General features: G+C 46.6%; 6 protein-coding genes and 1 non-coding gene across 7 annotated transcripts; 3 read left to right on the top strand and 4 right to left on the bottom strand.

Annotated features, from left to right (window-relative positions):
- Window positions 1-66: 66 nt before the first annotated feature.
- On the bottom strand, window positions 67-1483 carry BDV27DRAFT_127577 (DUF3431 domain-containing protein). The gene is made up of 4 exons (XM_032066800.1): window positions 1234-1483; window positions 986-1133; window positions 336-917; window positions 67-276 (listed from the first exon to the last, which is right to left on the bottom strand). The coding sequence occupies exons 1-4, from the start codon at window positions 1358-1360 to the stop codon at window positions 162-164; spliced, it is 972 nt and encodes a 323-aa protein (XP_031928111.1). The 5' UTR covers window positions 1361-1483; the 3' UTR covers window positions 67-161.
- Window positions 1484-2312: 829 nt separating this feature from the next.
- BDV27DRAFT_127576 (uncharacterized protein) lies at window positions 2313-2633 on the bottom strand. The gene has a single exon (XM_032066799.1). The coding sequence runs from the start codon at window positions 2600-2602 to the stop codon at window positions 2393-2395; it is 210 nt and encodes a 69-aa protein (XP_031928110.1). The 5' UTR covers window positions 2603-2633; the 3' UTR covers window positions 2313-2392.
- Window positions 2634-3055: 422 nt separating this feature from the next.
- On the top strand, window positions 3056-4016 carry BDV27DRAFT_127575 (uncharacterized protein). Its single transcript, XM_032066798.1, has one exon. The coding sequence runs from the start codon at window positions 3329-3331 to the stop codon at window positions 3521-3523; it is 195 nt and encodes a 64-aa protein (XP_031928109.1). The 5' UTR covers window positions 3056-3328; the 3' UTR covers window positions 3524-4016.
- A 141-nt stretch (window positions 4017-4157) lies between these two features.
- Window positions 4158-5671, top strand: BDV27DRAFT_157325 (class I SAM-dependent methyltransferase; the record flags this gene model as incomplete). Its single annotated transcript, XM_032072490.1, has 9 exons — window positions 4158-4226; window positions 4295-4466; window positions 4520-4684; window positions 4737-4759; window positions 4817-4854; window positions 4907-5044; window positions 5095-5344; window positions 5405-5571; window positions 5626-5671. The coding sequence occupies 9 exons, from the start codon at window positions 4158-4160 to the stop codon at window positions 5669-5671; spliced, it is 1068 nt and encodes a 355-aa protein (XP_031928108.1).
- Window positions 5672-6670: 999 nt separating this feature from the next.
- Window positions 6671-8477, top strand: BDV27DRAFT_144819 (uncharacterized protein; the record flags this gene model as incomplete). The annotated part of the gene is made up of 4 exons (XM_032070312.1): window positions 6671-7169; window positions 7224-7528; window positions 7610-7731; window positions 7781-8477. 4 exons carry the CDS (start codon window positions 6671-6673, stop codon window positions 8475-8477), a joined length of 1623 nt encoding a protein of 540 aa, XP_031928107.1.
- Window positions 8478-16502: 8025 nt separating this feature from the next.
- BDV27DRAFT_t102 lies at window positions 16503-16592 on the bottom strand. Its single transcript has one exon. It is a non-coding gene; the product is annotated as a tRNA-Pro (tRNA).
- A 362-nt stretch (window positions 16593-16954) lies between these two features.
- On the bottom strand, window positions 16955-18754 carry BDV27DRAFT_144818 (major facilitator superfamily domain-containing protein; the record flags this gene model as incomplete). Its single annotated transcript, XM_032070311.1, has 5 exons — window positions 16955-17508; window positions 17581-18027; window positions 18084-18152; window positions 18207-18447; window positions 18509-18754. The coding sequence occupies 5 exons, from the start codon at window positions 18752-18754 to the stop codon at window positions 16955-16957; spliced, it is 1557 nt and encodes a 518-aa protein (XP_031928106.1).
- Window positions 18755-19184: the final 430 nt, after the last annotated feature.

Here is a 19184-nt window from a genome sequence, read left to right as displayed (position 1 = left end):
TTGGGTCTAAGCCATCCTTCTTCCATCCTGTGGTATTTAGGGTAGATCAACTCTCGGACGAATAACATGGGTTTCGATCGAAATGACATCAATTAGGTGCTGCTAAACTCGTAACCAGTGTATATCCATGGTAGTATACATCAACATTAACAATCATCTACTCAGGTCGATTTTCCCTTGGACCGCGGGGCTCGCACTGCCTGCAGTGTTTCGCCCGAGGGCAACGGCCCGCACCATCCGTATGCATCGCATCGGCACTGTTCATAACGAGGACAACTGCGGCCCGTTAGCATCTCCGCCCATCATAAAAAAAGACGGCAACCCAAAGAACTTACTATATGTCCTCCATGCCGAAAACAACATGCCAGACCTTCTCAAACACCCACCCGACGCCAAAACTATCCGTCAATTCTGTCTCCGCCGCCCACTTAAGCATACGCTCGTAATCGTGACGCGGTCGCTGCAGGATCCGTTCCCGGCTGACAGCGAACTGTCCGCAGCAGACGTTGCCGATATGCTGGGGGACCTTCTCTGGGCCGACGTTGAATAGTGTCTCGTAGACCTGAGGGAAGAACGCGCGGATGTCGTCCTTTTCGATGTCAATCTGCGTCGGTTCCCATGGGTTAACGCTCGTCGGGCAACCGGGGTTGTGTTCACAGCGGAGATTGACGTATCCTTGCGCGTCGACGGCTTCGAGACGGAGATGAGGCAGCACGGAGCTGGTGCGCGGGCCGAAGAGGTCGTTGTGCCACTGGTCGATGTTGGAGTGGATGAAGATGGTGTACTTCGGGAGTTGATCGTAGAAGTCGACGATGTAGGATAAATAGGCGGTGGCCTCGCGACCGCGAGTTGTCGCAGGGACGAGAAGGTAAGGGGCGGGAGGGGAATCTGTGGTATAAATGAAAGGGATTGTCCCACTATGGGCAATTAAGGTTAAATATTAGCATTGACGCGGCATGTTAACGAAGGGTGCACAATGTCGTACTGATCCCGACAATAATTGAGGAGCCAGCCGAGGTCCTCCTTCTGCGTGGCCGCTAGCACCAATCCAACTTCACTTGCACTTCCATTCGTGTAGGTGTTCGTGATCTCGGATAATTGACGAAAGACTTGGTTGTTCACGGGCTCAGGGTCTGGGATTCATTAGCCATGATATCATTAGGAATGTGGGAAACTCCCTCTCGAAACGGGGAGATAGATAGATAGATAGGAGCCGAGATTCAGTATACATACTCGGTTGTATGTCCAACGGCTCGCTCATGTATAGAAACATAGTCACCAGCGTGGTGAAAACTAGCGCCAAACATCCTAAACACACCGTTCGAGGGGCAGGCCAGCGAAACAACCGTCTCTTGGACATTATGGAAGTATGAGCGCTCTCACAGGTGAGAGGCTAAAATGCGCGAGAAGCAAGGGAATGGAGGATGGGGGATGGGAGGATGAAGGGTGTCAAGAGTGGTCGATGCATTGAACTAGGTGTTATCGGCCATTTTGTTGGAGTCGATGGACCACTACGACAGGAGCCTCAACCCCAAAGCACAAATCCAGGTCTGTCTTACGCCCTACTAAGAAAAAAAAAATAAAAAAAGAAATGGGGGCAGAAACTAAGTGGATGACCTCACGGTAAGGGGCGAATCGCAAGACGGTTACATCCTGAATCTCAACCAATGGTTCTCGAATCAACAGAATCTGGTTTGGCGCATGGCCCCAGTGGAGTCTCTGCTATCATCTAATTGGTGTGTGGCACGAGCCACCCAACAACTAGTCTTCTACACCATCGCCCTTTGGGATTAGGGATAAACGTATTTAACTTATTACAATGTCTTTGACCCAGGGGAGAACCAATGGGGATATTCTCAATGTTGGATCGTTCTTCTACTAATTGCAGTTTTGTAGGTGGATAAAAATCGTTCGGTTACTCGGACCTATATCTTCGAAGTTCTCGATCGGTCCTCCCAGACTGGTACGGTTAGTGACGAGGAAGCTTGCGTGGCACCCTGTGTGACTGAGCAGACAACAGAAGTAGCCTGGATTTAATCTGACAGACAACGAATGACCGGTCGAGCCGAGATGTACACGGAATACAGAGGTCGTGTCAATCCTTGATGTCAATAAAACATAAATAAATAAATGATCCGTCATGGCCGAGACCCCAGCACAAATTATATATGCATGTCATTTCCATGCCGCGTCTGCCATTGGAACGCCTGTAATGGACTATGGCCCCGCTTATTTATTTTTGTTTTGGTTGTGATTTTGAGCCACAAATTTCGAGAGATTTAACGTGACGACTTTCCTACTAGAGTTAGCGACGTGCAATGGGTTGGATTCTAGGTCTAGCTAGGCGGAGTAAACCATTCCGTGTCAGGAACCAGAAGCTCCACCAGATCACTCATCGATGGATCCACAATGAGTGACTTTGACCGAGAGGAAGAGATATAGAGATAACCGCAAGGAGCATATTCAAGTGTGGAGGATAGTCACTAACTGGGCCTACGTAATGCCATATCATTACCAGTAATAGCATTCCCACGAGAGTGGTGAGGGATCTTTGCTGATCAGCAGAGTGTTTCTTACAGCAAAGACATTGCGAGAAGCACATCCTTAGATCAAGAGTGCAAAGCGGCCTAGGAATTGTAGACAAGATTTGAGAGAACGTGGAGGTTACCAAGGAGAATCTCTTCTGAGGTCTACTCTCTACGATGCCTGTGATTTTCTCCTGTTTTCCGAAGTAACTGGTATGCCTGTAGTTTATCGGGGGAATTTTGTATGCCCCTTTGAGAGGACGTTGTTAGGCATAGTAACAACGAGCAGGGCATGCATTTATATATCCGTATAGAAGATAAGCGACGTGAGTCAAAAAGCCACTCCTTACAAACTAACCAGCATTCAAAAGCCGGAATAAAAAGGGCTTTCGGAAGCTTATGTTGAGTTAACCAGGGTCCATAATGCCCTGAAAAACATATTCCAGTATCTCAATATTTAACTTCTTGCATGGTATCCGCGCCATGTCGGGGCCCTACCAAGCACTTGGTGAATATACTGCGCATATGATGAACACTCTGGTTACTCAGGTTTCCTGCAAGCAACCGAAGAGAAATAAGATAGACATATCACTATGGAGTAGAGTCTAATGCTAAGAATACACCAAGGCAAAGGACAGAAGCTCAAAAAACAGTACTGATATTGCTTGTTCTCGACGCTGCAACTATAGTAAGCTATCACCTAGAAATAATCGGATGTCCACTACTATCAGCCAAAGTGGAGTCGTTTGGCAATTAACACCCAGACGTAGCGCTTCTGAAGCCTTCAAACTTGGATAGATCAAATGGAGTTTTGGACATGGCGACCGTTTCAGAAACAAACCCCAACGAACTTACGTCGAGAAGACTTGCCGAATCTTTTCTGTTATTCATTCTTTGGTATGATCGTAATTTTTCCTCTAGCCAGGCCTGCCAATCCCAGTCGACCCATTGATCGAAGTCAGTGGGAAGTTAAGCCCAGCGTAGGAGACGCGGCATAGATGTCCCCAAAAAAAGGTGAGCTCTATAGGCTACGGCTGCGGCATCGTCTCTTGTACGCCCAAAAAGAGCTCGGCCAAAGTCAAGGAAGATCAGGTCTGGCTTTCCGCTGCAGGACGCAGAGTCAACCAGGGTAATATTTCTCAACGTAAAGTCTGTGAGTAAAATGTCTCTCTGATACACTAGACTTTCGAAGTCTACCGCAGATTTCAGAAAAACCCGACGGGAAAGAGATATGTGATAGTTATGAGTGCTTAGTGAAAATGTCCAGTGACTTTTATCTTATGTTCACCCCCTCCAGCAAGGGTTGAATGGAGTACGAGTTGCAGGGATCAGCACTAAATGCTCAAAATGGAGAAACCGTTGAGATGCCGATGCACCCTTGCTCGGTTAGGCTAAGGACACACCTTCGCTAGTGCAGCCGTCCAAACCGGGTGATTTCATTGTTTGAGAGAGGCCGTATGATCTTCCTAGGCCATACGAACCCTTTAGTATAGGTACTTATGCTCCTTAAAAAGCCGGGGAAATGTGCGGCCTGCTCTCACAAATACGGTCAAGTCCCAGCGTTTCATTTCTTCCATCAATCGTCAACTGCCATCGGGTTTCCGACAACAGAAAATCGAAGTATTCCACGATATGTCCCGACTTATTCAAGCTGATAGTGATGATAATACCCGGCTTCCTGTGATTGAAGTTGACCTGGAGGTGAGCGGACTCCCGGAATTATTAAACTCTCAAGCCAGTGACAGTACTCTGAAACCATCACAATAAAGGCCACAGATAACAGCTCCTCATACGGACAAGAACTGTCAGGTGTATTCCCTGTCAAGCTGCTAGACGGACTATTAACGACTACTAGGTCAGCCTACTCAACCTCTCTCTCTTCATCTGCACTGGAATATCGTTATGAAAATGGTAGACGCTATCATGGTTATCGCGACGGCAGTAAGAATATCCTCCAAACACAGCGAAGTCGATGCACTCTCATAGATTGACAGAATATCTTGGACCCAATGACGAACAAGAATCCGATAGGCTTGACATGTTGCATGAAATGCTCCTGGTAATGATGAACAGGAAACTGTTTCTGGCTCCTATCGAGTCTTCACCTGGACGTGTGCTTGACCTGGGCGCTGGCACGGGGATATGGGTAATGGACTTTGGTGAAGTGCTTGGATCAACACACATTTAGGGGATCTATACTAACTTGAACAGCTGACAACTACCCATCAGCGGAGGTTTGTCCTATACCAAGTTGGAGGAATGGCCATTAAACTGATGTTCGATCTCTCCAGGTTATTGGCATGGATTTGAGCCCGACACAGCCTCAATTGTGAGTCGTCGACTGCTGTGTACTAGACCCGGCTGATTGTATGGTGTCGCAGTGTCCCGCCCAATGCCAAGTTCCTGGTCGACGACTTCGAGGACGACTGGATCTACCAAGACCAATTCGACTTCATCCATGGCCGATATTTGGCTGGAGCCGTGAAGGATTGGCGGAGGCTCATGACTCAGGCATACAAGTTGAGCCTCCTACCCTTGCGGAACGTGGTTCCCTGACTTACTTGGGTAGGTATACGAAGCCTGGAGGATGGGTTGAGTTTCAGGACTGGAATGTCAACGTGTACTCAGAGGACGACTCCATAAAAGGCACGTCGGTCGAGAAATATTACTCGGTTGTTTGTGGCAGTTTCACCAAGGCCGGGTTTATCATTAGCCCAGGCCCGCATCTGGGTGAGTGGCTCCAAGAAGCAGGGTTTGAAGAGGTTCACGTGCAGAAGTACCGTGCTCCTGTTGGAGGCTGGCCCAAGGATAAGTATTATGTATGTGGACGATATGTCGACCTCGGGTAGTGTTTGATCTAACGTTGAGTGTCGCCCTAGAAAACCATCGGGGTTTGGAACCTCCTGCAAGCGGAGACTGGCTTCGAGGCAGGTGCCATGGCGGTTCTCACAAGGTTCGCAGGCTGGTCGAAAGAGGAGGTTAACGTTCTTGTTTCCGGGGCCCGAAAGGACGTCCGGGACCCTAAAGTGCATACATTAGCCGACTTGTAGGTGGACACGCTTCGTGCTGGAAGCTATAATGTCCGCTAACCGTTTCGCAGCTATGTTGTATACGGTCGGAAACCTAAACGACCGACCGAAGCATAACCTAGAGTGTAGCTGTCAAGTCCCCTGTGGCAAAAAGCATGATCGCCCTATCACCATGGACGATAGGCGAAAGACAACTTGAACCGTCGGCCGGCTCACCGGCGGTCTCGCGCGACCCTACAGGGAGGAAAAGGTGTGTGGATCTTCCCGAAGACCGATTGGTGGTCATATCAAGGAACACTTCGCCACCGACCCAAATTTCTCATGCGACTCGATCTAGACTATCAACGAATGGGGATTAGTCGGGGTTATGAATGATGCACGATCGCAACTCGAGAGGGATGGCACCCATGGATGAAGTCCATTTGCATGCTGGGTCTCGATTAAGGATACCACCACAACCTCTAGAGTTTAAGACATTTAACTTTGCTGAAGACCCAGGAAACAGATACCTTGTCCTCGGTAACGTAATATGTCATGCCGCTAAAGGGTGACACCCTTTCGCCACGGTCAATGCTTCAGTGGATCAATTAGCACCGCACAAGCAACATCTTAGTCCAGTCGATTACAACAAGAGTACCTAATAAATTGTTCTCCCCACGTGGAATGGGCTAGAGGGGAGCTACCTAAGAGTAGAGTGTCAAACGAAGAGCGATCTCTACCCAGTGCAGAAGGATTTTTTGGCGAGGTTGGCCAATGGACTGCCGTAGGGAAGATTCTTCCGCCCAGTGGATCAGCCGATCATGACTAATAAATACTCACGAAAGACCCATCGAATTCCCTCCTTGCCCAAAGGGACCTCAACCTATAACCGTACCTGTTTCATAAAAACTTCTGCATTATGAGAACCATTTTGCATACTCTTGTAGTGACCGAGAACACGATTTGATTTAGGATGTATAGCTTGAATTGAGTCGTCAATAAGACAAATTCATGTGCGACTAACTCTGCCAGTACTTACTTACTTCCGTCAGAAGCTATTGCCACTAACATTGTCCAGCAGGACCACAGACATATTTCCATGACTCGCCCGGAAAAATCATCCTACTACTTAAAACTATGACTCCACGAAATGAGAAGTCTTCACCATCACACTCGGGGCGGTCCCCGTCTCACTCCTCTGGTGCAGAGGATGGAGGTTCCCGCTTCGCCTTTGTAACCGAGGGCACTTTGGCCGAAGCTCGCAGCCATGCAATGCGGGAGCACTGGAGGCAGCGCCAACGGCGCAAGCAAAAATCAGAAGATCGCCGAACCCAGAGGAAAATCTTGCCTCACACAAGCCCCGTGGAGAAGAGTAAACCCAAACCAAACTGCGCTTCTGAGCAAGTAGTCGAGTATCATAGTACCGAGGATGTGTTTTTGCTACACCAACCCAGTCCGACTTGTATAAAAACCAGATACTCAGATTACGACGGAGAAAACACAAAGACCCAGTATCCTGGTGTGCCAGCACAAGCCTTAACCGGACTCAACCACGCCCTCGCGTCTTCCAGACTTGACCCCTTCGAGATGTTTCCGGTTCAACTGACAAGTAACCATCACAAATTGCTTCACCATTGTGTGTTCCCTTGGGGATACTTTTTAAGTACCAGAATGGCTAATTCGATGCCAGGGCTGATTACTCACGCGGCAATGATGTTCGACGATGTCGCCATTCCGAGCTTTAACCCGATGAAAGATGTTTGGTTCCCCTTGGACCTCTCCAATGCTGCTTCTTTCTATGGTATTATGGCCCACTCAGCAGCTCACCTGGCTCACCTCTACGCGGGAATGAACCCGTCAAGAGGAACAAGTTCCACCGATGCGTTGAGGTACAAATCTGAGGCTGTGAGAATACTCTCTACATGGATGGCCGACCCAGAGAAATCGCTGAGTAACGACGCCTTTGCTGCTGTTATTCGGCTTTTAACATTTGAGGTACGTACGATTGCTATCGCAATGTCTATCTACCTGCCCTTCTCTTCCCGTTCAACAGACACATGTCTGATTCGTCTGCAGAGATATTGGGGGACAGAAGAGGAGTGGATGGTGCATCGGACTGGCCTTCAAAGGATGATCGACGCACGGGGTGGTATTGATAAATTGCACGATAATTGGCGGCTGGAGCTTGTCGTCTATCTGTGAGCTTTCATATTTCTATGGTAGTGTCATAGCTAACGCGTCAAACAGTGTTTCCTTAATGTCAAAACCGACGTGGTTTGAGTCATCAAACAACATATCCGAAATATCCGAACAGTCTTTCCAAAATGCCGCGAAAGCAGCATTAGTAGATACACAGAAAGTCCGCTGTCTGTGGCTGATATCATTTATCCAAGACATGCGGACCCTCATGGCATTCTCATCTCGGCTGTATATGGACGGTCTCGCGTCTTATCCGTCCCTATACGATGCCGTTCTACTCTTACGGTCGAATTTCCACTTAGCCAACGAGAACCCTTCCCGTACCGCTAGTTTCCCCTCCGACTATGACAGACTGGCTTGCCTATTCTCCATCTGCGTCACGATGCAAGAATCCATATCCCACTCGCCTGTTACATCATCATTACCCGCGCCTGAAATTTATAATGACATGGCACTGCTGGACGTCGCTCTTGCAACCTCGCGAAATGTATGGGAGACGTCGGTATACAGCCTGCGTGCATTTTTGCATCACCACTTCGTGACATATCACCCGGACGGAGCCGCAAAGATCGATTATGTCATGAAGATGACAGATGTTCTGGGCCATCTCAGTCTTGAAGCACGTAGAGGTGTCGAAAAGTGTCTTTTGAATATGCTATGTCGTGCACGGGAGGGAAAGATATGGTTTTTGGCGGATGATGGCTGGACTCCTGATTCGCTGCTGTCTTCTGTGCACGGCCAATAAATTTTTTTTTTTTTTTTTGATTTTTCGGTTTATTGTTTTCCTTAAATCTTACTGCTTCGTTTACAGTGATATCTATTTCATTTTACAGCCGCTATACTTCCCTGCGTCTTGGAAGCGAAGGGTCAATTTGTCAACCCTAATGTATATACCTTACCGCAGATGTTTTCCAACAATCCGATATGAATGAACATAACACATTCCATCTATGACCGGAATACCTAATGTCAATGAACTGATGTATTCCTACTTAGGCATCCATCACCCATGATCGCTTTCGTACAGGGCCGGACTACATCTATATGATGATTATTGATGAAAGCGAGGATATTTAGGAAGAGGAAGTGGATGTTAATAAGGTCCCTGTTATCATACCGTTACAAAGTTATAGAACATTACTTTAAGTACTATAATACTAAACTGATAATAGAACTACCTTTCAGCTTTATTATCTTAGCATTTCTCTTTGAACATAGCCCTGGTCATACCAGGATAACTTTTATAAAGCCAGAATATTATGATCCAGAGCCTCAAGTGTAATAGCAAAGAAATTATATGTTGAAGTAAAGGAATAAAATACATACTCAGAAGAGCACTCATTCCAGTGATGTCCATCATCCATTAGATTGTTGTGTACTACATTATGCTCCTCTTATCGCTGATCTTATCGCCGATATTATACTAATATATATAGATCAGCTCATCCATCTTGGAATGCGGTGATATCTGCTTCGGCTTTGCGTTTCTGTCGGGCCTCTTTGTGCACCGGATAGGCGATATTTCCTATGAATAGAGGTACACATAATTCTCTTCGGCTGACTGAGCAACTAAATAAGTCACATTCGTGTTATTTATAGCTCTCATCCGATATATCGTGCTAGATTGATAGCACGGCGATGGAGACCCGCTGTCATTACCTGCGGCACCCTTTGGTTAAATCGACGCTGAACACCCTTCTCGTCTCCGATATTGAATTTCTTCCTCTGATAGTAAAGCTGGTCGCACATCCAACTGTGACTAACTCGGTCATTTAATCAAAGGGCTGCGCCGCTGTGGGGATTTGACCAGGTAGTTCAAGGGCCTCCACTTCTACAGGCCTTTTTGCCTACTAGGTCGTATGGCCTTCTGGTCTTTTCTTATTCACACCTCACAGTAAGAGGATGGATGCACGCAGCAATTGCCTTGCGTTCAAGGTTCCACCCCGGCATGACCGATTGATTAACATCAACTTCTGATGTTTTATTCCTTAGTTGGGTTTTGTCGACCGTTCACCAGATATTAGTCGCTGATAAGCTTCATTACACCACTGTCCAAAGACAGCCGTGAGCGGGAGATAGAAATTTCGTTTTATCGGTCCTAAAAGGTACTGGGCCGAGACTTCCTAAGAATAATCCAAGAAGGTCAGGTAACCTCCAATAGCCGATGTCGGTACACTAGTGACGATTTGGAAGATACAGCTTCCCTATAGTAGTCGTATATTCAAACCAAAAGCACCGCGGGTAATATGGTGAGCAGGCCCTGATATTGGACTCTGCCACTAGGACTTCCCTTAGCGGTTTTATTGGGCCGACAAGACAACCGCGACCCGTCCTTTTCCCACATTCTCATCTCATTTTGGAACTTGTCCTTTACTTTCAGTGTGATATATGCGATTGCCTTAAGAGGGAACCGGGTCATGGGTGTAACTCGTGGTGCAAGGTTGGCGTGAGCGAAACGGCCGACGGGCGGCAGGGCTTTCGCATGTTCGGCAAAGTTGCTCATGCACAGAATGAAGTTTGGTCGCGTCAGTCGAGAAAATAAAAAACGTAAGATAAAAAAGTATTTAGTATGTGGTGCGGCGCAGACAGCTGGAAAGTCAAATCGCCCACAAAAGCGTGATTCATAACGGTCAAGGGAAGCTGCGGCATTCTAGACCACAGCACGAAGCCCATATCCTTTCCCCTCTGGTCGGTATGTCTCGTGTATCAATCAGAGTAGTGTTTGTTGTAGCCCTCTTCGGATCCTCGCTGTCCAGTCAGATGGTCCTAGTGGATCGAGCCCGTGAAGAGCAATGAAGCACATTGCCCACCAGTGAATAGAGAAGCAACAGTGATACCTGCAGGCTGATCTCTTAAGGATACTCTCCACAAAGAGTCATAATAATGGTTCAAAACTCTACCATAGTTTCTGATTCCATCGCGCCACCCAGATATTGGTCAAAGTACTCGGTACAGATACAATACTTCCGAGGCTCGCTCCAGGTACAGGGAATAATGTCTGCTATCTATAGCATACAGCGTCCAGAGCATAACTCGATATACACCATTGGTTTATCAGCGAGCCCAGTTGGCGTCATGATCTGGTTCTAGTAGAACACAAACACTATATGGACAAACTTTATTTCAGAAGATAGCGGTCTTCAACGGGCAGAGTTCCTCCAGCAGACAGACCTTCTCCGGCAGACAGGGCTGGGTCAACATTAGGGTCGACACTATTCCTCGCACCTATCGACGATCGTCGTAGGGTAGATATGGGCTGCGCGCATTGGTGTCAACGAAACTGGAAAACAGGTCCTCGATAGATTGCTGTATTGACCGATATACAATGCCGTCTTCGTTTTAATAGTCGTATTAGTTGTGTTGGTTGTTGAATATGAAGTATAGACTGGCATCCAATTGTGGGATAATTTAAGTGGTCAATGGAATTCATGACGCTGTACGGCATAAGATCCTAGGTCTATCGTATAAATACGGGAACGGAGGTTATCGCAGAAGACATCTATAATCCTCGCGATTTAGCACGATATGAATGCACTGACTCTGTCCATCATCTTTGTTAAAAAATTCCCAATTCTCTCAATAATGGCGAGGTTGCATCAAGCCAGTTTGGTTATGATACTGTCATAATCGCCATCGGGGGCAAAGGGCTCTGCGTAAACCCGTGAGAGGAAGAGTTGTAGATATTGAGCGAGGGCTGCAACGAAGGTGGGTTCTGGCGCGCATATTATAATCTCGGCTCTCCAAGGCATTGTGTTGACACTAAATCCAATTGGCTCTGTCCCATCTGAGTTCTGATCATAGAATTTGGACACACGTCCGATTTAATCGTCCTGCACAAGGCCTAGCCTGTATCCAATTTGCCCCTTTCAATGACGCCAACCCGTTGGCTGCTTGGGAATAGTAGATCGTAGCACAGTGACTCGGCAGTTTCCACTTATGTCTAGTGCAAGCACTGCCTTTGAAGTCTTCCCACTTCCTAAAGTTGCGCTTAATCACCTCTGTCATTCCTGATGCGTTCAGGATGCACGTCGATTGCATTGCCCATTTCCCCACGGTATTCTGTGGAATTGCCGCGACTCACCTGAGGCCCTAGCACAAACAGAAATCGAGCTTGGAGACAACGTTACTTCTAGTCGGGGGGTTCGCATGCATGGTAAGGGATGGAGAAGATTGTCGCAGAGTACGACATGCGCACCTTGTGAGGTGGATCACAGTCGGCTGGAATTCTGGTCCGATGATTCCTCCTAAGCCTTGTGGTCCAGGACAGTGACCTTGTCTATATGATCTAAGGCGTTTCGGACGTTTCTCGAAAATTATCATGATGTTTTGGCTGGTATGGTATCTTGTAAGCACCGTTGCTTGATAGACTAGTTCAGGGTAGAGTCATAGGCTCCATTGACATAACGCTCCGAGCTGTTTGAGCTAAATATATAGATCCCTGCGCCGAGGAGGGAAACGGCCAAGAATGTGCCTATTAGCTTGCGAGAGGTAATGAAACTTTTTATGTGTCCTCTCACCCTAGCGAGCCACCCCTTTGTATATTGCGGACACAGGTCCTGATAGGAGTACATTGTATGACTATCCATCGGCATACTCGCCTGATCTGTATTGACCGTGGACATCTTGATGTTACCGTGCGAGCCCAAGCCTAGGACACAACGTTGGTGACTTCGCGGGATCTCAAATATACCCATAGGAAATGGGTCCTTTGGACACCGTTTGGTATTGCCATAAGTGGTTGATACTTGATCAAGCTTCCTATTCAGGAGTTTGTCTGGCGTTGGCCAAAGGAGGGAAGACCTGGGAGGACACCGCAGGGCTTAGGGTCTCTGGTGAGGATATTTTGGTCAACTGTAATATGCGATATTTGCTGGAAAGGATCTAGACAAAGTGGCTGCATAGCCAAAGTTTCTTCGGGTGTCAAGCGTATAGTGCCATTAGTCGGCTGACCGAAAGCGCTCAAACTTACAATGCACTGCCTTTGTTATGAGCTCTTCGTGGGGGTTTCCACTATTCTGTCTAACAGAAATACCCAGTTCTCATCAACACATCAGTCGGGAGTCGGGGTCATCACGTACAAAGAGTCCCTTGATGACCTCTCCGCACTCTTATAGGTGTCTAGTTCATATGGGCTATAACTGACTTCCAGGATTTTCTTTTGTGAACACGCAACTAGTGCTTTGTATCCTTAATGGATAAAGCAGATATCAATACATGTTGTCTCGGTTCCATCACTTGTCACCCGGGTTCAAGTAGATATCCATGGATAGATGTTGGTGTCGGTATCTGTCCAAGAGCCGACAACAAAGGCACACAAATGTGAGTGCGTGCTGAACCAAACAGAAACATAGGTATCGTAACGAGTATACCCTATCAGGTGTTGTGTTGCCTTCTGGTTAACAATGCAACCGTTTTGAATACCCACATGCCAACGAGAACTCACTCATTTTGTGGCCACTGGCAAGAGTTGACACAGTCGCAGATGGTCGCTCTGAATTATTCACCCACGAGCTATGGCTGCTTCACATAACCTTGATTGTGGTCCATAGGACTTCATGAAAACCGGCCGACATGTACATCTGGTTTTTCCATCTCGCGTAGTAGGTTCCTTGGCCTGGGGCTTTCTTTTGTGGGACTGTAGTGGGTGACATGCTTCTCCGCAGATCCCATGGACCGAGCATGGCCAGCCCCTTATCACAGATTAGTATATGCGCACTCAGAATATGAAGTATGATACTTGCAGGATAGTAGGATTCGATGGTTGGGGAATTTCAGGAAGAGAGAAACCATGAAGCTGACAAGGCAGACTCACAAAGAGCCACAAGGTTTATTTCTTATCAAGCGTGCTGCCACTCGGCCAAAATACCTTAGGCATTTGGTCGTGCCTCCAACCGATCAATGCGGCCAACATTTCTTTCATGATGGAAGAACAGATAAGGGACAATAGAATGGTTAGAAGTTCATGCCTATGGTTGTAAATGCACAAAGGATATGGACTTTGGCTAGGCTCAGTCGTTTATGGTAGTGATAGAAGCTTTGATTTTTCTTAGCTGTAGGTTGGCTCCCGCCGCATATCAGAGCACTCAGTTTGTGGAATTGAGCCTACCATTGAATCATTTAGCGTGGGCCGGATTGAATAACTACACACATTAAGTGAATTGTACATGCAAAAATGCAGAGATTAACTACTCAGATGGATAAGAGCCTTAGCCCAATGGTTTGGAGCTCCAGATAGCAACGGAACATATCTAAATATGATTAGTTACCGTTACAACTGCCAGGACAAGCATACCGCAGCTCCTGAAGATAACACGCAAAGGCCTTGGCCAGATAGTGTAAACCACGAGCTAAGCTTCTACTCTCAATAAGGAGGCTAGCGAACAAGTGAATACCTTGTATTCGTGACTATATTCTCTCAGATACTCCCGTGAAGGGTAGCGTACTTCCCCATATGAGCCTCAATGAAAGATCTTGCAAAGTTCAATAATCAAGTCAATGAATCTTTGAACCTTCCCCTTATAAGTACGGGCTACGTATGCATATACTACTTCCTAATCTTCCTCATCTCCAGAAGTCTATTGTTGCAGGATATCGACCGGTAAGGAAGGAGCTTGAATTTAGAAAGTTACTCAAGCCAAACTGAGTCTATAATATGGCGACATTATAGTATCGGCTAAAACTATAAGGTTAACACACTATCTTTTGACTGAGACGGACCGCCGCGACAGCTAAAGTGCACACTGTAAGTTAAACAGACCTCCCTTCAGAATTTATTAATAGTAGCGATTATAAGTTTGTCGGGCCTATTTATTTCACCCAAAAATTTCCTTTTAATCGAGAAAATTTAGTCAGTGGGCGACATAACATATTTACAGATTGTGCATAGAGTTTTATCTAGGCGTGATTCAAACAGATGACCCTAAACACTCTATTGCAGTGCTAGGTACGAGTAGGTTATGGGCTCATCCCTACCGTGCTGGCTACAGGACCTCAGCCAAATAACAGCCTAAATCTGTCTAGAAGCTAGAAAGGGCAGAATTTACCTGTCACCAAAGGATTGCTTACTGAACGGGACTTTTGCCCCTCCTAAAGTTCTAGACGCGAAAAGCCCTTTATAGCAATTTTGGAGAAGCATTGACGTAACATGCACAAGGAGTTTGGAGGAAGTTGTAGCAAAGATAAGATTCTCAGTGTTTGGCTAAGACTATAAACAAGTCCAGTACGCCGAATTGCAGCTGGGTTATGAAACCGAGCGCAGGTGAATATCGTGAAATATTGACAAAAGAACTTTCACTAATATGTTCCTGGATCCTAGCCTTCCCTCTAGAAAAAAAAAATGATCCATGCCTCCTCCTGAACGTATTATTTGGAGGCCATGCTGCCAGAGGAGATTCCCGTATTCCGTGGTTTCATCCGATGAAAGTTCCCAGATGTTTCCATCGCCCATTTTCTCGCAGGCCTACTTTCAGTTAGTTTAATCCAATCATAAAAAAGCATTTCAACGTACTTCCTCATATGTAACCCTGCTCTGAAGTGAATACACATGAAAATCGCGAGACCAGATCAAGTTGATGCTTGATAGGGAGGCCAATTCTGGACGGATAATTGCCCGCATTTCCTCCATTCCCATAGAACCAGTATAGACCGGTGCCATACTGACCACTAAGTTGAATAATCCTCCACTTCCCCATAGCCCCAGTACCAGTATATGTTTGTATAAATCGGATAAGGTTCAGGGAGATATGTTGTATTGATGACTTGAGTTATTTGGAATAAGCTGCAAATTTGTATGGGAATAAAGCCTGGTGTACGAGACAATAATTTAACAGATTGAGCTGAGGATATGGTTTGAATATATATAGACGATTGGCAAAGGCTAATGTAATGCAAATCCACCCACAGATTGGCGGAGAGCTGATAAATATGCACAAATGAAGTAAACTGATGTTCCTACTTACAGAGGACTCCAGGTTCTTTTTTCAGTTCACCACCACTAACTATACTTATGATCTTATATGTGTGGGGAGTATACTTCGGCCATCTATACGTTCAACGCCACATCTTTGGCGATTCTTATAAATGAGATCGTAAATATGAGAGGAAATTGCCGGCTCCACATAATTAATGATTGGAACCAGATCGCTCAATTTTATAACGGCTTGAAGTGGGACCAGCAGCTCCGTACGTATTCATATACTATTAAGACCTCCACAATAGAGTTGTCTGTTCTCCTCAATGCCATCAGCTCGCTTATACTTTTTACCTAGTTAGAGTAACTGGCTAAGGGCGAGTCAATTATAACCAAAGCTTTAAGCCTAGGTTCTGTTATAATAGCCCGTTCTTTTTTGACTTTGGGCTGAAGATAGCCCGAATATCTATCTACATTGATGCAGCCACAGAATTTAATCATACAGAACATAAGTAGCTATCTCGAGCCAAGTTGGGTCTATGGTTTGGATGAGTCTAGCGCAAACAGCTGTTGGATCAAGACCCCAAAGTTCAACCAGTCATCAGTACTCCGTAGAGTGAGTTGGTTCGGGGCAGGCTCGGGTCCAGCCCAGCGGGGAACCCATACTGCTATGTGGAGTAGAAACAAGATCGTTGTAAAGAGTATAAGGAAGGACCACACATACCGCGTGCGGGGTTAGAGTCTAGTCGATTGCATCACCAGAGAGAGACATATGTCAGATTTGAATCAGCTACGTGTCTGACTGTCTACCTTCAACTATCAACTAAGTATGCTGTGACAAAATGACAAAACAAAAAGATAGGCCCGAACCCGGGATCGAACCGGGGACCTCGCGCAGTCAATGCTTTGGGTGAACCCTAAGCGCGAATCATACCACTAGACCATCCGGGCAGTTGATAGAATATATCTTGAAATTACGCCTATATCAAGGAAAAACAAAATTCCAACATCAGATAAAGTTAAAAGAAAGCAGGCGGCAGGCCTCGTTGTAGTGGAAACGGCGGAGTGTCGGAGTCACAAGGATGAGGGACAATATACGGAGTTGGCGCATACTCGATTGCATTACCAGAAAGCACATGTGTAATTTGTATCATCGAAGTCTATTTTAAACTAGAAATCAACATATTGTGAAGAAGTACTTTAAGGAAAGTCGTACGTAAAATATCAAGTAGCTTTTGCCCACCACTTTTTAACTTGCCCTAATTTCCCACTGCCCTTCCACTTATTCAACAAACCTCCCCTCATACCGCAAATCAACCGCCCTGAGGGCTATTCAACCTCCGATGTCGAGCAAGTCGCCATCCAGCTCCATATTTGGTCTCCACCCACAGCAAAGGAAACAGAGCCAAAGTGATACCAGCAAGTAAAATGAAGGTATACACGGGACCCAGCGCATCAATAATAGGCTGTACAGCCGCAACCCCCGCGGCACCAATCAGACACCGCATAAGATTATTCACAGCCGTGGCGCTAGCACTGGCACCCGGATATAGATCGATTACTAAGGCACTGTTAATCGTGAAGATGCCAGTTGAGCAATAGGCAATGATGTATTGGAGGATGATGGGGACCGCGAGATGAGTATGCAGCGAAACACCGTAGACTGCGACACACACGATGAAAAGGATTGTAATCCACCAAGTGTTGCGCATACGGGCGGTCTCGATCGGAAAGTCCGGGTGTGTTTTCAGGTTAACTCGCGTGCCGAGTGGGTAGTTATGTCTCTCGCAGTATTCGCGCTCGGTGACACGGTGGTTGTAGTCCATCAGGTAGCCGATTGTGTAAGATCCTGACATACATCCGAGGCCTGGTGCGTATATCGAGCATTAGCTGAGGTTCTTGTGTTGGCAGCTGTTGGAGACGAGAGTAACTGCCTTACCATTGCCCAGAAAAGTGAGACCAACCTGCAGGGTGGTCAAGTTATATGTTTCCTCAAACAGGTCAGAGGTACTGGACGTGACCATACTCCACACCGTGTAGACAATACTTCCGAAGAAAAGAGTAATAAATACATCAATCTCTGCCAGAAACTTGAGAGGCGCGAAGACAGTTCGAAGCGTGACCCTGGACTTTTTGAGCCCTGGCTCAGCCCCCTCCTCAGCCCCCGGCTGTCCAGTGATATAGTATAGCCATGGCTTCTGCAGGCCATGAAGAGGAACGGTCCCGTTACCGGCAATCGGTCGTAGGGTCTCAGGAAGTAATATTAGGATAGCGAGCAGACTCAGGCCGGCGCAAATCGTAAGGAACCAAAAGATCGATCGAAATCCGAGATACTGTGCGAGAAGACCACCAAAAACGGGACCGATACCTTGACCGAGCATGCGGACTTGTCTTACTGTCAGCTCTTGCATTCATGGAACCCTGGGGTAGTATGGAGCTTACCACCGCCGAAAATACCCACCAGGCTTCCTCGTTCCGCCGAGGTTGTGATGTCACCTATGACACCTGCTCCTGTAGATATGTTTTAGCGTAGCTGAAGATAAGCTTAGTTGATGAATGACGAACCGATTGAGATCGTAGCTGCGCTGCCGGCAGCCTGCAAGGCACGGAATGCCATAAGCTCACCGTAGTTAGTCGATACAGCAAGGGCAATATTGGCAACGATATAGACAATCATAGTCCCAATGAACACGGGTCGTCGGCCAGAGGTGTCTGATATGGAGCCCCAAAAGGTCGGTGCAATTCCCTGAACGATCATATAGATAGTGACGGTTAACGTTGTCAGGGTCATGCTTGTATGAAGGTCCTGATAATCAATCATTCAATTAGAGTTGGTAATAAAGTTGTGCAGAACAGGGTTAGCCTACTATTGAGATAGCCCCCAGGGCGGGAAAATAGATATTCGAAGACAATGGTGAAAAGATGGCTGCAACGGAGACAATCACCACCATTTCTAGCTTGCGAGATCGAGAGAAGATATGGTAGACCGGAGGTGATGGTCGCTGGGCTTCGAGAGAATCCTCCAAAACAGATGAAGGGTTAGAGCTACTATGCCTCGGAGATACCGCGACACTGGCTACCTCAGGGGCCTTGGTGTCACTGGGTTGGCCCATCTTCAGAAAGTGGATATATTATTTGCAAGGGGAATCAAAATGCGGACTGAGAATTCTTATGGAGAAAGAGACAAAATGATAACAAATTAAATTAATCTTGCACATTGCCAGTAGAAACTGTCCTTGAATGATTTGCTAGTTATGAAACGACGGCTAATACTGGGCATTTGGTGCCCTATATATGCCTTCACATCTATTCCTCACCATCCCACATTACTAACCCATCAAAAACTCGAGGAAGGCATCATCGATTGACGAACTAGACAGACCTCATCAACCAGCTCCACCGTCCTAGAGTAACAGATAGTGGAGATAGACGATAGATATGCAACCGCCATGATAAGAGTGATATGTCCAATAGCCGTTGGAGTCCATTCCATGTGATTTATGGTGACATAGGGACTCTTCTTAAGGCGCGGACAGGATTCCC

The sequence above is a fragment of the Aspergillus caelatus genome, assembly GCF_009193585.1.
Source record: "Aspergillus caelatus strain CBS 763.97 unplaced genomic scaffold BDV27scaffold_77, whole genome shotgun sequence".
Taxonomy (NCBI): domain Eukaryota; kingdom Fungi; phylum Ascomycota; class Eurotiomycetes; order Eurotiales; family Aspergillaceae; genus Aspergillus; species Aspergillus caelatus.
Note: the sequence above shows the minus strand (reverse complement) of the source record. Positions and strands in the feature narration are given on the sequence as shown.